The 20,594-nt window shown below is 43.4% G+C and overlaps 1 protein-coding gene across 2 annotated transcripts in view; it reads right to left on the minus strand.

Moving 5' to 3' along the window:
* DUSP16 (dual specificity phosphatase 16) overlaps positions 1–20,594 on the minus strand; it is an 89,125-nt gene that overhangs the window by 28,432 nt on the left and 40,099 nt on the right. For both annotated transcript variants that reach the window (XM_039239923.1, XM_039239924.1), the window contains exons 2-4: positions 18,302–18,895; positions 16,988–17,126; positions 58–221 (exon numbers count right to left, since the gene is read on the minus strand). In XM_039239923.1, the coding sequence (XP_039095854.1) occupies positions 58–221; positions 16,988–17,126; positions 18,302–18,529 (531 nt within the window). In that variant the 5' untranslated portion in view covers positions 18,530–18,895. The remainder of the gene's footprint in view (positions 1–57; positions 222–16,987; positions 17,127–18,301; positions 18,896–20,594) is intronic.

The raw sequence follows: 20,594 nt of genomic DNA on the forward strand, positions 1-20,594 counted from the left end.
GCTTCTCCCGCTGCTAAAAAGAATCCCTGCAATGAAGGATATTTTCAAAGTACCCACCTTGTCGAGGACATCTCGCTGGCAGCCAAGATAAAGGTTGGGAAGAATTCGGGTTGGCCCAATGTTGGCAACAGGTAGGCAAGGCTGAGAAATGCAGGTAGGGACAATAGCAGATTTTCCTTCACAGAGGCCAGGGAAACAACGGGAGAACTCCGCAAACCCACCTAAGAATAAACATCATAAAATTATTATGCCGTGCATAATGATAAAAATCAGCCATCCATTAACTGCTCAAATATAACTCGTTGAAAAGAAAACTCAAATCCCACAGATCCAAGTGGACAGCACTGCCCACGTGCTCCTGCCCCCAGCTGTCCACCACGGAGCCTGGCGCACGGCCCCGCAGCGACCCTCGCTTACAGGGCCACGATGGGAAGACGCCTGCAGACATGGGCTCGTCTCTCTCTCTCTCTCTTTCCAACCTCACATACCCTACATTTCCTCCCTGCCCCTCATCACCCAAATGAATACTTTCCTGTGAAAGAGGGTTTAAGATATGTAGCAAATAGGGGCTCCTGGGTGGCTCAGTCAGTTAAGGGTCTGACTCTTGATTTCAGCTCAGGTCATGATCTCATGGTTTGTGAGCTCAAGCCCCACGTTGGAGCTCTGCGCTGACAGCATGGAGCCTGCTTAGGATTCTGTGTCTCCCTCTCTCTCTGCCCCTCCTGCACTGACACACATGCTCATTCACTTGCCCTCTCTCTCTCTCTCTCAAAATAAATAAATATTTAAAAGATAAAATAAGTAGCAAATAATCAAGCCAAGACAACTATTCACAGAGGCACAATGGGGATATAAAAAAAACCATGAACTGAGGCCAGAAGTTATTTCTTCAAAATAAAACTGATGGACTTAAAAATTCTAGAATTAAATTTAAATCTTCCTACCATGTAGGGTTTTTATGTCAAAGGGATCACAAACATATGCACCCCTACTCTTGCAAATGTCCTGCATATCAAGTCCTTGAGGTTTCCTGCACATTTCATCAAGGCTCCCATAACTACCAAGTGACTCCTGGGCTCTACTGGTCATTTTGCTGAGCACTATGACAAAGTGGTGACAGACCCTAATTTCTTAGGGTACATGAAGGCCTTGTGGCAAGATTCCTATCCCAGAAGAATCCCGTTTTTCCCAGTCCAGTCCTTACTATGACCTGCTCTGCGACCTTCATTCAATCACCATCTTGCCATTTCTTCATGACAAGACACCTACCCAACCATCGGAGGCACCGTCATCCCCTCTGCAAAAGAAAACGTGAATATGGTCTTCCTTGGGTTTTCCAATATAAATATTCCTTGCTATCCAAATCCAAACCCAGAATCTAAAGATTCTGATAAGTTTTCAGAGAAATCCCCTGCTCGCCAAACCCTCATTACTCACCAAGTTCAAAGTCAGGAAGCCAAGAGATTTGGATCACAGGAAATACTTGTATATTTTTAGTACTACTTAATTAAAAAACAATTAACATGTTATTAGGAGACAGAGTAGCCCCACTTTTACCTATTTAATCAAGCCTTAAACGAGATCTTAAAATCTCATTAAACATGTATCTCCAGCTCTTTGAGTTACATTCTGTTAGTCTTTAGTCCGCTTCCAGAAGCATCTAAAACATGCCCTCAAAAACTGCAGACGTGCAGGGAGCTGGGAGGGGGAGTGTCCTCCCTTATTAGCCCCTATAGTACGTTCAACTCAAGAAGAATCTGCTGGGCTCCCGCGTGCTGCCTGTGCTCAGGACAGGTTACACAAGCAGCAAGCTGGGACGGCAGGAAGCCCGTGACCGCTATGGCACCTGCAAAATGCTGAAGTGTCACTCCTAGCCTCCTAAGCGTCTGCACAGTTTTTACTCATTAGCAGTTCTTAAGGTAACCTGCTGGGAAGGGTAGGTGGTTCTGTTACAGAGATCCACACTCCTGCATGCGGCAGGTGAGGCCCTCAGGACTTGCTCCTGTACAGTTTCATGGCCTCATTACTTTCCATGTCCAAGCATGACCTCCAACCACACAAAACCCACTGTCATTTCACACTCTGATGCTGTTCCCTCATCCAGGAATATCATCACCGCTATGGTGCCCTGTGCATGCACACGCAGCAAGCAAAACGCAAACAGACAAGCCCCACGACTGACAGCAGAGAAAGAGCACAGGCTGAGTTTGGATACACTGAGGACCCAGCCTCACCTGGGAGGCCTTCCTCCACCTTGGATCTGCAGTCGTTTAGCTATATCTTGTCAGGATTTGCCAGAGACACAAAGTGAAAAAAGCAAGGCTTCTAAGGTTACATTTCCCAAAGTGTGCTCTAAAGCACCGGGGTCCTGCAGGAAGCTGACAAGACACTGGTCCAAAACATACTGCATATCATCTCTCTCTGCGAGAATCACAGCATATATTAGCAAATTAAAGGCTCCAAGAAAACACGTTTAATTTAACTAAAGTAAGTTTCCCAAACCATTCCCCCCCCACCGCCTAACATCTATTAACAGTGAGGGCAACTCACACTTGAGGAAATGCTACACAAGGGCCATTGCAAGTGCTGAAATGGAGTGGGTCACAATCCTACACCTCTGAGCAGAGCCCACGGGGAACCTCAGGAAAGGGGTCGCCCTACCCTGGCCTATGTATCAGGGTATCACTGAGTAGGATTTATAATTTTGTTCTATTAGTGTTCTATTAGTGTTTCCATTAGGCTGTTCCTTTTCAGCCTAAGTGCGTAACACAGTTATTTAAGGTGAGGTGTGGTCTCACAAAGTAGTTCTCATAACAGTAAGTGTTAAAGGGTCTCATCATTCTTGGTCTACCTTACACCTACCCAGCATAATAACTGGAAGGCACTACTTTGATTACAATTTAATTGTAGGAGTTTAAATATTAATAAGCTTCTGTTAACTTCTGTGGGTCTGGTGTTTCTCCAAAGAACTGCTCTCAGATTTTTTTTCTATCCTGGCTCCAATATAGTTCATATAATAGGCTCTCATTTAAATCCAACAGAACAATATTTCAGTAAATATTCTCAGAGAAAAGAGAAACAATCCAAGGAAACTCCACTTGAATTCCATTTTAAATTTATAAGTAATCAGATATACAAATAATACAAGTAGTCAAAGAATTAACCTAACAATGATTGTTAATGTTACCAAACACCAATTATGCTAGTTAAGTGACAAACATTGCTCAAAGCACTTTACAAGTATTTATTCAATCTTTATAACTACGAGGTAGGTGCTAATCATTATTCCCATTTTACAGATAAGAAAACAGAGGTTCAGAAAAAACACAGGGTAATAACTGGCAGAATTAAGACATGAGCCCCAGAGTCTGTACACTCAGTGGCTGTGCTAATTCATCACTTCTCCAGATACTAGGAGATTAACTCTCTCCTAGGGTACAAGGAGAGCCTTGCTGAATTCCACGGGGTCCTGCCCTCACTAGCTGTGACCTGCCAGGTCTCAATGCCAGGCGGAAATGGCCATGGACCTCTCCCAAACTGATGGCAGAGCCTCTCTTCCCCCAAAGCCATATGGTTCAAAGGCTTCAATGTGGGAGGAAAAAAGGGCAAGAGCTCTGACATGATCGGAGGCACAAGAGACTCTAGATGCACTTCGTGTGAAACCAGTAACAGAGTCGACAGATGAACTAGTTACAGTAAAAATACAGTCACTGGTTCGTTCGGGGCCATAGTGCGCGAGGCGGTAGTGAAGCTGAAAGTCGCCTTGAGGACTTTCAGGCCATCCTACACGAAGCAACTCTCAGAGGGGACACAACTAGGCAACGACCACAGAGTCAGCCCTTGGCTGTTTGAGGCCAGGCTTTAGCACTAACTACTACCATGATCCTAAATCACTTTTAACTTTGGGGAATCTCAAAAGTGAGTGTGGCTCTAGAAAATTCCAAGAGAACAGAGATAAGAGCAGGAAGCCAGTTTTTAACCTCAAAACAAAACAAAAAAGCCAAACAACACAGCAATAACACATGGTGTTATAACACATTATAAACCGAACAGAAATCTTTTTTTTTTTTTTTTTTTACCTATTTTTTAAATGAATCTCTGGCACAGACCTGAACAGCCTTAAAATACCGAACAGATTTCACTGAAATCAGAGCAGTTAGTGCTCAGTCTGGACTGAGATGTCCCAAACCACAGTTGCTTCCAGAAAACATGACCTGAGCCAGAGTACATTTTCCCTGATCTTTATCTAGGACACTGTTCCACTCTGCTAACACCCTCCTTCATTGACAGTTTTTTCCATTCACTGACCTTTCATTCATCGTTGTACTCTCGTGACCTCAGTTTCATTTCGTTAATTAACAACAGATGAGACACTGCCTGATTTCCCCGAACTCTTGAAAAACTATCCGTGGCCTCACCAGCAACTCAGTTTTGAAATATGTCTAAAATGTCCTTCCTCCTCTTACAAACCAGATCTCAAAGGAAGAAAAATACAATTCATCTATGCAAACTTCTAGTTCCAAATGGCTGACAGACACAGAACCCATCTTATCGGCCCCGTCAGAACCCACCACGGTCCCAGCCTCCATGTTAGATTCCGTTACAAGAAGACGCAACATTGGCGCATTTTCCTCCTCTGTTGAAAACGTTTTAAAATACCTTTTAAAGTTGTTCGAGGATTTAACTCACCATCCAATCTCGCCAAGTTTCTCCTCTCCCTAGATTTTACATTGCTTATCACCTGGGAATATAGAAAATCGGAAGTTGTATAACCCAAATGAGCCTACCTAAGCCAGACCTGAGTCTGAATGGTGGCTTCCACTCTCCCCCGCGCGCTATCGCACTTGCTTGGAAGAGGAAGGAAGACCCGGAGGCAGAAGCCTGGCCTGCAGAGAACTTTGGACAAGGACACCAGCGGGCGGACATGCAGATTTAGCCTCTAAAGACCTGGATGGACAGGCAGTCAGACTACAATTTCTGTTCGTCTTCCACGAGTCCAGCCAGTAGAAAGCAGGTTTATACATAAGGACATATACGTTACTTTGGACAGAGAAAACATTGGGTGTAGCTTAAAGGAATTCATAATTACATATTTTATTCTAATTCAGCCAAGGAAAACTTCTTCCTTAAGAGCCCTACCTCCACAATACTAATTACAAACACCATGTTCTGTAAAATGCCAGTGTGAACCATCGTTTAATTTTTGGAGAGGAAAAAGCCTGCCAAGTAAAATAAAATACACGTTAACAACTCTACTAAACAATTCCAATTAGTCACTCTCTTTTCTTCCCACTGACCCCTGCAACCAGTTATAAATCACAGTTTTTTCTTAAAAAGGAATATCTGTAATAAAATAAAAGTAGCACTTTACTACAGCTTAGTGATGTTAAATAAATGTTTAAGTCTCAAATTCTAAAAATGGATTCCCCAGTCTTTCAAACTAGAGATGAATGTCAATTCCATTACTTTAAAGACCATTTCCTGCAGGGAGAAATGAAGGAATTCTCCACTTATGGCCACTCATTAGAGGGCTATCAGCAAAGCTGCCCAGAGCAGGAAGAGTTAGAGGCAGCTCCCTCTCATATTCTGAATGGATTCCACAGCTCTAGACAGAAATAGTGTTTATGCAAAGCTCTACTTTAGGACAGGCTTTTCTAAAAAGTCAATGCAAATTAACTTTTTATATTAAACTATTTTCACAGAGCTTACATAGCTTCAGTTTTTAAATATGGTTCTCATGTAGTTCAACCTTTGTAAAACAAAGACTCCATTTTTGTGACATAATACAACCCATTCATTTCCTTACTCCAGAATGCACGTGAAGGATTTAAATGAAGTATACCTGCACCTGTACAGAAAACTCTCCATACCGAAAACAAAATCTGCTACTTTGCAACTGCACAAAGTAGACAAACCTAGTATTAAACACTAAATTGCTGGGGTACCTGGGTGGCTCAGTCAGTTAAGTGTCTGACTTCAGCTCGCATCATGATCTCACAGCTCAGGAGTTCGAGCCCCGCATCAGGCTACGTGCTGACAGCGCAGAGCCTGAAGCCTGCTTTGGATTCTGTGTCTCCCTCTCTCTGTGCCCCTCCCCCACTCATGCTTGCTCATGCACTCTCAGTGTCCCTCTCAAAAATAAATAAACATAAAAAAAAATTTTTAATACTAAATTGCTGAAATGTGTGTTTCAATTGTTGAAATGTTATTTTCACAATAAATATATCTTTCCCTTTACAGTAAAGTGACTGATTCAGGCAAACTTAGTTCTCTAGCCACTCACAAAAAAATACAAGTATGGTCACAATTCTAACAGGGTTAGCAGACTATATACACGGAGAGCTGAAGCTAGTTAAATAAATGAAAAAGAAAATGAAGGCACCATAATTTCATACCCCTGCAGAAAGCAAACAAAAATGAGTTGCTGTACTATTCCAATGGATATAGGTTCTTCTGAGCAAGCCAAGCCACACATGTTTGATAAATCATTTGATAGAGACCGTGGCATATTTTTCTCAACAACTTTAGCAGCATTCCATCTTTGACTTCTTTAGCCAATTCTCCATGGAGCAGCACTGATGAGCAAAATCTCTAAATAATACAAAGCATTAACTTTAAGCTCTTATTCCATTCGCTCTGTGTCCACCAGAGCACAGACCAAGAGGCAAGTGGACAGATACACACTGCTTTGGAGACCATCCAAGAAGCCTGGGAAGTAGCCTACGTCTCCTAAAACTTGTCCCATAAATGCCACCTCCAAAAAAGCTTACTCTGCATTATTCTATCACCTCGCCCAATCAGGGTATGAAAAATTCTATCTAATCTAATCTAATACAGTTATCACCTTGACAAAAAGAAGAATTTTAAAGTTTCAACATACTAGCAGGAAAAAAGAAACCCACCAAATACCACAATAATGTAATTCTTTTGATTCAGAAGGTCTAGATCTTATTATTCCCCAAAATAACATTATTTAGATCACTTAGCAAAATTCAAAAGTGTTGTTTAGTAAAGAATTCTCAGAAGATGTAGAGTGACAGTTATCACTATCTTTCAAATTGGCAACAGAGAGCCACACCCAGAAACTCCTCTTAAAACACCCACGACACACAGCCAGGGCTCTTAATAAATGCCCTCAAACAAAGATTATTCTAAAGAGTGCAACCAGAATAACTGAACAAAAGGAATATGACTTACCACCTCTCACTGAGTAAAATCAGCAAGTTCTGTAAGAGGGAAGCCAGATTCACAGAGGCAGCCCTGGTTGGATCTGCAGTGACATTAAGATATGAAGACAACGGCAAACGAGTAGGGGCCGGGGACTTCCCAAGGAGAATTCAGGAGGCCCCATCAGGATAGAAAAGGAGGTTATTTAATAGAACATGTTTGCTCATTTCACCGGAAAATCAAAGATCTCCAAGTTTGTGCTGTTTGATGTCCCCAAATCCAACCTAACACTTTCAACTCCCTTTGGTCATCTTCACTTGAAAGACTTACTGACACTTTTAAAATACAGTCAAAGCCACCGCCTCCCTCTCTTTCCTTCTGCATCCCCATCCACCATAGCCCCAGCCTCCCAGTCAGCTCAGCAACATCCAGTTGCTATGCCAACACGATGACTTTCCATTCGGTCTCTTCTATGTGTCCTGCCTTTCCAGTCTCCGGCCGTCCCTGGTCCAGGACCCTCATGCCTCACTCAGATAAATTCAGTAACCGCTCTCTCTCATCCCCTTGTTCTGCTCCCAACTCATGTCCACTCTGCTGCCAGACGAAGCACCCAAAAATCAAGTTTTGATGTAATCTCTGCCCCCAAATACCCACAGGATAAAATCCAAAACTGTGAGCCAGACATTCAAGACCTTTTCTAATCTAATCCCAATCTACTGTCCAACCTGATTTTCTATGCCACCACCCTACATGTAAAAGGAGAAATCGGTCTTCTCTTTTCCTAACACACCTGTGCTTTCTAATCTTGGGCAACCCAGTATCTCCAACCCATTCTGTATTTCCTTCCAAACCACAGGCTAGTGCAGGCCATACCTCTTCTACAGAAATCTACCACGGATTTTTTCTTTTCACCATAACCAGTAAAATACATTTTACATCAAAACCTTCTGAACACACAGGGGACACCAGTGGCAGCCAGTCAGAGACAGAGAGTCAGACAGACACCTCTGACAGACAGACAGAGCTCTGGAGAACTGGCCAGGGGTCTCAGGTCGATATTGGGGGCCAGGTTCCAGAAACAAATTTCATGATGCTATCTTCTCTTACTGAGTTGCTCTCCGATAGTTTCAATACTCTTCTGTTGCTTAAAAAGAAAAAAATCTTTCCCGACCAGTATATCGGTATACGGTCTTGCCAACTTAGAAATTTCATAAAATGTATGGCAACCATCTGGCTGTAAGTATTTGCCACTGACTTGGTAGGTGTGAATCATCTTTGTGTGTGTGTGGTGACCTCTATTTCTCCAGCTTTCCTACACTGTGAACTGCTCGTGGATTAAAAGTATGTCTCTCACTCCTCAGTAATCCCCTCAGCATTTGGCACAGTGCTTGGCACATAATTGAAATTCAACAAATGTTTACTGAATCCTTCCTTGTTACAATGAATAGCTGTTGATGGACACAAGTCTTGTATATTTTTGGTGCTCAAAAGGATTTCCTGATTCCATTCAAAGCCTAAAGCTACGCTGGCATGGGTGGGGGCCCGGAATCTGCTTCCTATTCCTAGACCACGATGCCCTAGAAGACTCTGGGTGACAGAGGCAGCCCAGGGCAAGAAACACTTTTTTCTGCTACTAAAGAAAAGAAGGTAGAATCGATGAGTGCTACTCGGGTCACTGAAAAGCAGCACTGAATCCTCACTGCGCTTCTGCCATACCCAATCTTTAGTGTGCTTCTGACTCTACATGAAAAGTGGAGAAAATTTTTTCTCATGTCCGTAAGTGGCTCAGAATTCCGTATGATCCGGAGAGCCCAATAACACCGGCAGGACTCAGAACGCCCGTAAGGACCAGGAAGGCCCGATACTTCCCTCAGGGGCGCAGGGCACACCCCTCAGCAAACCGATCAGACCAGCTACAACGAGGACGTAGGTGAGGATGAAGCGGGGTGCAGGGCAGGCCCACAGCGGTCATCAAAGGGCTGGGTGACGGGAGGCTAATCATCAGGAGATAACTCTATGAGTCAAGAGGAAAAAGGGGTAGGAGTCTGGTCTCAAGAGAATGAATCCTGAAAATCAAATTTGACTAACTTGTTAACGGTCTATGAATCACCATATAACTCATCCCTCGGGCCTTTCTCCGAGAAGCTCCAAGCCTCCTGAGCTACCCTGTAGCAGGCTCCCCCAAAGATTACTCCTGTGTATTCCACACTACCAGTAGTCCTCTGGCCAACAGCACAGCCTCCCTGGAGACCTCACAAAGTGGTCAGGAAGAAAGGGGTATCTGTTCAGTCAACCAAGCAACACTAGCGGCCATGGGAATCATACCTAAGTTCAGAGACATTTAGTGAGCACCTACTGTGAACAGGACATGCAATAGGAGAACCAGACAGTCAGTTTAGTGGGACAAACGTTAACCAAATAATTAGACGAATAATTAACTTATTGTAGGTAGATGGCCAAAGGAATGTGTATCACAGAGAAAACCAACTTCGCCTAGAGGCAAGAGAAGGCTTGACAAATACACTGACCCCAGCAGGAGACGCGCAGGGAGCGGAGGACAGGAGGAGAGGGCGCCTGCGAAGGCCCAGAGAGACTGGCACTGCAGGTGTGCAGCACCTGAGAGGCGGCGTACAGAAGTGGGGTGGAATGAGGACTTACGTGTCATGAGATGAATTCGGAGAGGCAGACAGGAGCAGCCACTCCAGGGCCTTGTGAGTCAGTTATGGGTTTGGGAATTTATATGAAAAGCAATGATGCATATTAGACCAGGGAGTTATATAAACCAGGATTACATTAAAATATAAAGGACAACTTTGGGGCGCCTGGGTGGCTCAGTCGGTTAAGTGTCTGACTTTGGCTCAGGTCACGATCTCGCGGTTGTTCGTGGGTTCGAGCCCCGCGTCGGGCTCTGTGCTGACAGCTAGCTCAGAGCCTGGAGCCTGTTTTGGATTCTGTGTTTCCTTTTCTCTGACCCTCCCCTGCTAGGTCTCTTTCTCTCTCTCTCTCTCTCTCAGGAATAAATAAAACATTAAAAAAAATAAAGGTACAACTTTGCCTCCAATATGAGTGGTAGATTCTGGGTGGCACGGCAGAGGACAGGAGACCAGTTAAGAGGCCCTTAGAGCCCACGGGGGGAGAGGGGTGTCTCGGCCTGACAGCTGGTAGCAGAAGAGGGGAGAGCAGACACCCTGTGAGGCCAGAAGACGTGGTGAGTGAGAGGTGGCAGGAGCTGCAGCCCAATCCCCGAAGGCTCACACGTCTGTCCTCCTGGTTTAAAGGGCTTGCATAATTTGATTTCATTTCTTCTCACTCCCCACTTCTCCCCTTCGCAAAACAAATCCACTCTAGTGCCCCAACTACCCCCTTAAAATCGATGTTCAGTCCTGACATTTTGAATGTTTCTCCCCCCGCGGTCAGAATGCCAAGGTCTGACCCCCACCAAATCCTAATCAACTTCCCAGGTTCAACTACAATCCCACTGCCAGCAACAAACCCTCCCCATCCTCTGCAGACTACGTGCATCCCATCGCCCTTATCGCCATATCATGTGGTACAGCGCACCATCATGTGCTCCTCTCTTTCACCCACTCTAAGGCACGTGTCCCCAAATTAATAGCTAGGTACTCAAGGGCAGGGCCAAGTCTTCTGCTTTTCTGGGTAGCTCAGCCCAGGGCCCAAATGCAAAAGTGCCCGTGAAACACTGAGAAGTTAGACTGGATGAAAAGTCCTGGATCTGGCGCTTCTCTGGAGCACACAGGTGACACGACCAGGGCCAGGGAAAACGGAGGCCAGCACGGTCATCTAGGGTGCTGTCATCTGGCTGGTGCAAACTGTCAGGATGAGGAACTGAGGAACTATCTTTTTTTTCTTTAAAAAGACACAGCCACAGGCATCATGTCTTAGGCGCTGGTAGCTGGCACTGGCATGCACCAGTTTACCACACTGGCAGGAAGACAATCCAGTTTGGACGGACTCATGCAAATAGAGGCTCAGAAGCTTGGCACCCAGTGGGCAAAATAACACCTATATTTGGTCTATTTTCAGTAGCTCTCAGTTACTGCAGCTTTCTTTAATTTTTTTTTAAATGTTTTTATTCGTTTTTTGAGAGACAGAGACAGAGCACAAGCAGGGGAGGGGCAGAGAGAGAGGGAGACACAGAATCTGAAGCAGGCTCCAGGCTCGGAGCTGTCAGCACAGAGCCCGACGTAGGGCTCGAACTCACGAACCTCAAGATCATGACCTGAGCTGAAGTCAGCTGCTTAACCAACTGAGCCACCCAGGCACCCCAACTTTTTAAACTCAAGAACATCCAACTGAGTAACTGTAGTACTTTCCCTGAGATTCATTCATTTCAATCACTTTTATCAACTAGAGCAAGATTTGAAATGGAATGGCTGAAGATTCCCCTCTCTAGACAAAAGGACAGAAGAAATGCCAAACTAGGTAACGAAACTGTGCACGGCAAAATCCATTACCAGAAAGGTAAGGCTTCTACTATGCCTCCATTGGGAAGGACAGTAATTGATTCCATTAAACCAAAGCTATATGTTTATTATACAGATCTAATGACTGAATCCAGATCCCTGTTAAATTGAAAAAGTGTAGACTCCATCGTATTTTTACTCATTCTTAGTTCTAATTAGACTAGCAAATCTAACTCACAACAAAGTCATGTGTATTTGGCCTTTAACCAAAGCCAACATTAATCTGAGACCTTAGCTGTGTTCAGAGACAAAATGTTTATAAAAGCCCTTAGCACTTTACTAACATTGTCCCTAACAGTAAATGCTTAATGAATTGTATCTCCTACCATTATTCAAACTATGCTTCAGTACAGAAGAGAGTAGTCAGACTTTTATTTGATGATCCCCCTGCTAAAATAATGTAATGCTTTAAAAATTTTTAGAGTGTATTTTTATACATTGCTTCATTCCATAAAATATGAAGTAAGAATATGACTCTGAAATCCACAGAGTCTGAGAAAGAGCTACTAATAAAAGAGCTTTTCAGGATGAGGCTGATCTGAAATGGGAGCCCCGATTCAGTCCAGCCTCCTAATGAAATTCCAGAAGACTCTGAAATTATTGCAGATATGGGCCTCTCATAGTGAGAGCTTGGGAGAGCCACTCAGGGCTCTGTTACTGTCCTTATCTATAAATGAAAGGGCTGAAGTCCAGGACTCCTTCACGGTGTTTTACTGTAGGGCTGGTTATCCTGGGCCTCATCACAGGACAGGAAAGAGTGATGCAGAATGAATAAACTGTCATGGGCTCCTTTTGCTTTTACTCAGAATTACAACAGAGAGGAAAGAGAAGGAAATAATAGAACCATATTTCTCATCTGTAGGTTGATCTTTATTTGTATTAATGACCTATTTATTCTCTTTTCTGTCAAGAAATAAAAGTCCAAATTCAGTATTTTTCCTTTTTTCCTTCTATATTTACGTTCAATCTGGCATCCTCAGAAATATAATAGATAAAAGTAGAATAAAGTGATACACAGTGAAAAGTAAAGGCCAAGAAACAAGATTATTTTTTACTTTATTTTATTTTTTAAGGTATTTATTTTGTGAGAGACAAAGAGAAACAGAGAATCCCAAGCAGCACAGAGCCTGACAAGGGGCTCAAACTCACGAACAGTGAGACCATGACCTGAGCCAAAACCAAGAATCAGTTGCTTAACCAACTGAGCCACCCAGGCACTCCAAGATTATTTTTTAAAGAAAACTAGTTTTCTGAACATTACCAAAACCAAAACACTTGATCAATTATTTGTTTTCTAACTCATAATGGTAAGTTTTTTAAAAAGGTTGAGATATATTTCATATGTGTTATCTACTATAAATCCTCCCAACAAGAATCCCCAGTTATAGTCATTTTTATGAAACAAATGTTTATGTCACCCATTCTGTCACCCTATTAATTCAAATGTTCAAGACTTATTTTTACAGATGGTTGTCAGAGAATACATGTGTTTGTAAACTGTGCTTATTTAGTAACTAGCTTCAAAACTGAAAAACAAATGGGAAGGATGGTTTTGTCATTACCTACCCAACGATGATGATGGAGAACGTCCCAAAGGGAGCCAAATTCACTGGTTCTTGCTAAGGCAAGGCTGCTGCTGATAATCAAATTCTTTACTCCTCTGAGGGTGAAAGAATGCTATGGTTTGGCTTGGCTACCGGGAGGCTTCCTAATGGCTAAATACATCAGTTCATATTTACCTTTAAGAATATGCAGAAATTACCACAACCATTCTCAGCTCACACAGACTCAAGGGCTTGTATCTTCCTATGAGTGGAGTTAGGTCTCCAGAGCTATTAGCTTTTTATCAAAGTTCAGTATTTAAGGGTGACATAAAAGTAGCACTGGCTCATCTCAGTATTTTTTATTAACTCTTAAAATCGTGTTTAAATCTACTTAAATAGATGAAAACACTTTCACATTAGATACTTTTCTCTAACAGTTGTACGTCTGCTCTGAACAAGATTTTCACTACGCTTCAGACTATCTTGTCACAGTTTAATGGAATCACTGACATTCCACACAAATAAAATGAATCACATGAAACAGAAACAGTACAAACCTACACGTAGGCTAATTTAGATACATTTATTGAAAACTTAAGAAGTGCTGGGCTTCCTGGCAAACACAAAGATGAAAAAGACATAGTCCTCGGCTTGAAAGAGAGAATCCAGCTGGGGAGTTAAGCTAATAAACACAAAAGATAAAGGATAATAGAAGGTTTAAATAAGATTTAAGTTAATAATGGAAGACCTGTGACAGGATAGCAGATGGTTATCAAAGGAATCACTCTGTTGAGAATACTGACTGGGCTCAGAAGGGAAAGCTGGTCAGGCGAGGGTCAAGGTCCCCGGCCGAGGAGGTCTGCAGACATGACCAATACAGGTAGAGTTCACTGTGGAACCAGGTTCCAAGTTTCAGGACTAGAAGAGTTGGCAAAATGGTTTCCCTGATAATCAGTTCTTAAGAGAACCCCTCTCAGCTGGCAGAATCAAGTTTACCAGGCTAGCCACCCCCCCCCCGCCCCCCCAAACAGGACCTGTTTCACACTAGGGAATGAAGCCCATACCAGTATAGCTTCCCCAAACCCAATCCGCACTTCCTTCAGTAATCCTGCATTTCTTTGTGTCTCTGTAAGAAGGTCCTATTGGTAGGTTTGGGTCCCCTCTTGCTGGAGGGAGAGAGAGCTCATAAAAATGTTTCTATCAGGGGGCGCCTGGGTGGCTTAGTCGGTTAAGCGTCCGACTTTCGCTTAGGTCATGATCTCGCGGTTTGTGGGTTCGAGCCCCGCGTCGGGCTCTGTGCTGACTGCCAGCTCAGAGCCTGGAGCCTGTTTCAGTCTATGACTCCCTCTCTCTCTGACCCTCCCCTGCTCACGCTGTCTCTCTCTCTCTCTCTCCTAGAAATAAATAAAAATATTAAAAAAAAAAAATGCTTCTATCAGTTCTGTGGGGACGTCTTTTTGTTCCCCTTCTCCAAAGTAATTTTTTCCCAGGCAAGGTAGCCCTCCCTGAGAGTGTGAGTGGAATTCAGGCCACATTTCTTTAAAGCACCTCACATGTGATACTTTCTTCCTGAATAATCTCAGAGTAGCTGAGAGCTCCAGTCTGATGGAGAAACCACTGCATCTTTCTATTACCACATCCACATGAGGCTGAAACCACCTCCAACTGCTGGAAGTACAGGGGCAGCTTGTAGTGGAACTACAAACATACCTTCCCCAGCATTTTTCTTCCGCTTCTGACACTTTTCTGTCTGCTCCTCGGAGCAGACTCACTAACCAAGGGAATTTCCAATTGGTCAGAGACTTTTGGATGGCAGGAGAAGCTTTCAGCCATCCCGAACCCTCTCTTAGGTGTCCCGAGAGATCTGGCTGCTCAGAAACTCCCATACAAGGCAATCCAGTCCCTGAAGCCACCTCCTGAACTAAAAGATACACAGAATTCTGAGGTGTGGATGGGGATATGGTACCAGCAATATGTTCACTGTGGTTCTTGGTGCTGCCTGGACGGACTCTCGTTGAGACCCAGGAGCATTTCCTGTATGATGTGGGGATGTCAGGGTGTTCTGATCCAATGTGTCATTCCACGTGTCCATAGGGCTAATCTCGCCGATCAGACTGAGTCCTTTTTCCTCCCTTGCCCAAGGAGCGTTCCTCCCATACCAATGCACAACAGGTAAGAGCCTTCCCAGGTAACTAAGGAGTGTTCTCTGGTAAAGGGGAGAAAGGGTATTCAAGGAACTGAAACACCTGTGCTAGAAACTCAGTATGAGCTCAGTCCTTCACAGGAGTGTCCGTCTGCCCATGCTGTCGAGTCAGAGTCCCCCCATAGGGAAAATGTCTCAAACAAGAGTGAGGTGGACAGTCCTTTGCCGGGAAACACATACTTGGTGTACCCTCTTTCGAAAAAAACCCTGGTCCCATTAGTAGGATTCCAAGGTAAAGTCCTCACAGTGCCTATAAGATGCATGAAGGGAGTTCCTAAACTCACCAAATTAGTTCAATGGAACTCCAATAACAGTTGTCATATTTACCACAGCTATGTCCCAGCAAAAGAATTCACCCAGCAATAAGAGACAGAGCCTAACATTATAATTCTCAGTCACAGAATTCTGAAAACTGCATTCTAACACACACTGGCTTCATGTAAGGAAACCAACAGAAAGATCAGGCAGAATCACAGCATAAGCAAAGGGCATGGGGACAGATGATCTGAAAAACAGGTAACTATGCCTGCTTTTTGAGACCTGAAGCAAGAGCTGAGGAGAGAGAATGGAGATCCAAACATCTCATCTAAACCTTCACAGAGCTTAAGTGTTAACACACCGACAACTGATTCATCCTATTCCCTGAAAACTGAAATGCTTACACTTCCAACCATCAACTGCCAGCAACATCCTCCCTGCAACAGAAGACTCAAGGTGTGACAATGATATCTACCATATTTTGTTTTCTTAGATCATGCTTTTAAAAGCAATCTTGCCTTTCACCGTGGTACAGTCTGCGGGCCATAGCAGCTGTGTGTTCAAGGTCACCATGCACTTTCAAACCGTATCCCCTGCTCTGAGCCAGTGTGAGTGACAGGGCGTTGGTATGAGCACTCTGCTGCAGAATCAGTGAGATGTAACTCTCACACCGCCCCCTTTTAAGACAGACATAAAATGCTTAGCTCTTCTCATGCGTTTCATAAAACCATAAGCTTAGTATTTGCAAACTGAGACCCTTTCCAGTTGTAAAAATGAAAGAAAAACACACAAGTAAATGAGTTTTTAGATTGCCCCCTCATTCTTAGAATAGTCTACAAACATTCTCCCCTCATTGTTCATAAGGTCCAAGAACGGTGAGCTCATTGCTGGAGTCCACTTGAACTGTAAATGTTTAATCAGAGTCCAACACCGTGAAGCTCCTCTGCTTCTCGCCACAGGAGGTGGGAACTAAGAACAGGAGCTGAGAGGTAGAGCACTCCGTGTTTTTAGATCCCAGGGTAACAGAAAAATCCCTGGCCAGAAGCAGCACGCCTGTCTATGTGACATTTCTAGCTCATAAATACCAAATGAAGAGGCAGTTGAGCTAAGTAAAAAAAATACACTGATGTGTATTCCACTAATGTGGAAGAATGACAGTATTCAAGTTAAACAGAACAGTTATGTCAGCCAGAAGCTATAAATAAATCAGTTTGCCCAATACATTCCCAGTTGTGATGACCTATCGTACATGGAGCTCCCAGCCAAGTACTGCTTACTGGCTGGGCTCGGTGAGACACGAAGCCCTTGTTCGCGTCTGCCACAGGCCTTACCTGCGAGCAGGTGAACGGAGCTGAAGCTCTTCTCCAGTTTACCCAGAAGTACAGTGAGAAAACAGTCTGAAGACAGGGAGGCAACATCTTGGGAGCTCTGGTCATAAACGACCACCTTCTGACTGCAATCAATATCAACCTGCAATGCAAACGTGAGGCGGTTAGGAAGGCAGCTCCCACAGTCCTCTGGTGCCGAAGCAAATAACTGCTTCCCGCCTGCAGTTAATAATCCGAATAAAAATGAGATGCTGTCAATTTTCTGGGTAAACCTAGCATACAAATGGCTCAATGCTTGTGAAAATCAACTTTTAAAAGGCAAAGTTGATGTTATTTCTGTGTAGGTGTACTCCAAACTCCTTGGTTTAAAATCCTTTACACTGTGAAAGGCTAAAACTCATAAGAGAGTACTTAAAATAGACATAACAACCCTTGAACTAAAGAAACATTTAAGGGGCGCCTGGGTGGCTTAGTCGGTTAAGCATCCGACTTTCACTTAGGTCATGATCTCGCGGTTCGTGGGTTCGAACCCCGCGTCAGGCTCTGTGCTGACTGCCAGCTCAGAGCCTGGAGCCTGTTTCAGTCTGTGACTCCCTCTCTCTCTGACCCTCCCCTGCTCACGCTGTCTCTCAATCTCTCCTAGAAATAAAAATATATTTAAAAAAAAAAAAGAAACATTTAAAAAGGTTTCTACAAAGCAAATAAATCAGTTGTTTGGTAAAATTAAAACATGAGCTCATTTTTATTCCTGAAGAAAAGAGCCAGCCTTACTCACCATGAGGACAACATTTTGGTATCCCAGAGATAACTTCCCTCAAGATAACATCCCTAAATCATGAAAAATGGTACCTTCCCTTCCCACAAATAAACGTATAGTTAGTTTCCACTTTCTTCCCAAGGCACTTATAAAGAATGATCTTGTTCCAGTAAATTTGTAGATGATACAAAATGATGTATTAATCTAGTAACTGTTGATAAGCGTATTATAAATTATTGTACATTAAGTTACTAATAATTAATATCATGTATTAACTATATTAGTATTTAATTTTTGTTAAAGTTTGCCAAACCATTAATAGGAAAACACAGCATCTGACCAAATTAAAACAAGTTACCCTTTCTGTATAGTTTAGAAATATTCTTAAATATGACAGTGTGGTTAGTAAATTACTTGGAGGTATTCCTTAGGTACCAAGGTTGAAAGAGCCACCAAAACTTGCTCAGATTACTTTTTCGCCTAAAAATGAAACTTCGTTTTACAATTATTCCTCATTCCAAGTGTCTATTTTAAAAAGGAAAAAGAAAGCAAGCGTTTACCTTATGTTTTGCTGAATGCTGGATAAGCTCTGTAATTAACACTTTGTCCTGTTGCAACCTTCGCTTCATAAGCTTGGAACAGTTGATATTAATGGCTTCCAAAATGTGGGACGTATTGTATTCCACAAATGGCCGGCTATCAATTAGCAGCACTTTTTCCGTTCCACTTTCCAGCAGAGCCACCAACCTCTCAGTAACAATTTGAGTTCCAATCATCTCATGGGCCATGACAACAATAAGTCTTCTTTTCCCACCTCCTCCTTTAATTTGCCACGATGATGTAATGGTGGTGTACTCAAAGGCTCAGCCACTCCATTGTACTAAAAATGTATGAGGTCAGGCTGGTGGTGACTGGCAAAAGGAGAGTTAAACCCATTTTCAGCAAGAGCCCTCCAAGTGAATGTCCCTTTCTCTTTCCCCGTTGATGTGCTCTTGCAAAGGATTCCTTCCACAAAGCAGCCCCTCACATTTGATTCATAAAGAGATGACTGGAATAACCATTCCACAACAAAAGATGCTTTGGGGCAGCCAGCACATTACATCATTCTTTACCTTTGCTCCTCGCTCCAACAGCTTTATGCTGGACTGAAAATCCTACACGAACAGGGAGACAGAAAACAAAACATGGGGTCAAAATAAAGAAAGAGCATCAGATTAGAGAGAGCGTATGATTCATAATATTTACTCCATTAATCTAATTCCATACTTGATGCACTGTTTCATTTGAACAAACAAAAAGAACAAACAGGCATGGCTTTGGAAAATCCTACTGGTGGTAATTCACTTTTATATCCAAATATAAAAACTCGAAGAAGATGAAAGAAGACACAGTCATGAATTATAATGACCTGAGGCCCAGAACTACATGCCTGTAGTATGAGATTGAAAGAGCTATAAAAAGCTGCCTAAAATAATATTTTTTCCAAATGGATCCCTGCAATTTATTTGCTTATTTCCTGAAAGGAGCACAAAGAACAGCCTGCAACCAGGTGAGCAAGCACATACTATCAAGACAAAGTCTTTTCTGAAGGCTTGAGAACCGCTGTGACAGTAGGAGAGAGAGAGTGTGTGTGTGTGTGTGTGTGTGTGTGTGTGTGTGTGTGCGCGCGTCCGCGCGCACCCGCACGACTGGACGTGTGTGCACACCCGGGCACAACAGCAGCCCCTTTAAATTGCCCTGGGAAAACCTTTTCATAAATTTCAGCTGCCTTTTAAGGAAAAGAAGGGACAAGAATGGCTGATATCCTGGTCATACCAACTGCTGAGCCAATTGCTGGGGAAGTGTGAGGTGCCCAGCTCCATCCGAGGTGGTCCCACAGCTATGTGATCCTGGCTGGTCCATCCTTCAGTTCCCTGACCCTTCACAGACTTACCCCTCATCTTCTTATGCCTCATTCTTAAGAGAATCACTGACTCCCAACCTCAGAAAATCTCACATCTCAACCTGGGACTCTACGTCAGCAACCATACAGAACCCTGATTACTGGGCCCAGGGCTTCCTTATTCTTGCCAAACTCCTATAACTGACCACTTCCTATATTTATACATATATAAATAAATAACTTTATTTATGTTATTTTACTTGTATTTGAGAAAGAGAGCATAAGCAGGGGAGAGCGCAGAGTGGGAGAGAGAAAATCTTAGGCAGGCTTCACACTCAGCACAGAGTCTGACGCAGGGCTCCATTCCCTGACCCTGGGATGACGATCTGAGCCAAAATCAAGACTCAGACGTTCAACTGACTGAACCACCCAAATGCCCCAACTGGCGACTTCCTAACTGACACTAGTTGGAGGTTTGCACCCATAGCTTGGACCTCACCCTGACCTTCAATATTCTCAGACTCCTAGCTCCGTAGTCCATCCCCGCTCATAGGAAATCCTCTACACTACACAACACCAGATGTCCGCTGCTGGCATTCACCTTCTCCAGGGCAAACTATTTGATGGCAGAGACTTTGTATTACATTTCCCACCTCTATCGTGCTTCCTCCCTCCACAGTGCATAAGATACTCAATTCACGGGGCACCTGGGTGGCTTGGTTAAGCGTCTGACTTTGGCTCAGGTCATAATCTCATGGTTCGTGGGTTCGAACCAGGCTCTGTGGTGACTGCCAGCTCAGAGCCTGGAGCCTGCTTCAGATTCTGTGCCTCCCTCTCTCTCTGACCCTCCCCTGCTCACACTGTCTCTATCTCAGAAATAAATAAAACATTTTTGTAAAAAAGATACTCAATTCACACTATTATAAGAAAGTAAAATCCTCCACAGATGATTGAAGATACTAAGTATTCAA

Source organism: Hyaena hyaena, unplaced genomic scaffold (assembly GCF_003009895.1).
Source record: "Hyaena hyaena isolate Hyena2069 unplaced genomic scaffold, ASM300989v1 scaffold_164, whole genome shotgun sequence".
In the NCBI taxonomy this organism is placed as follows: Eukaryota; Metazoa; Chordata; class Mammalia; order Carnivora; family Hyaenidae; genus Hyaena; species Hyaena hyaena.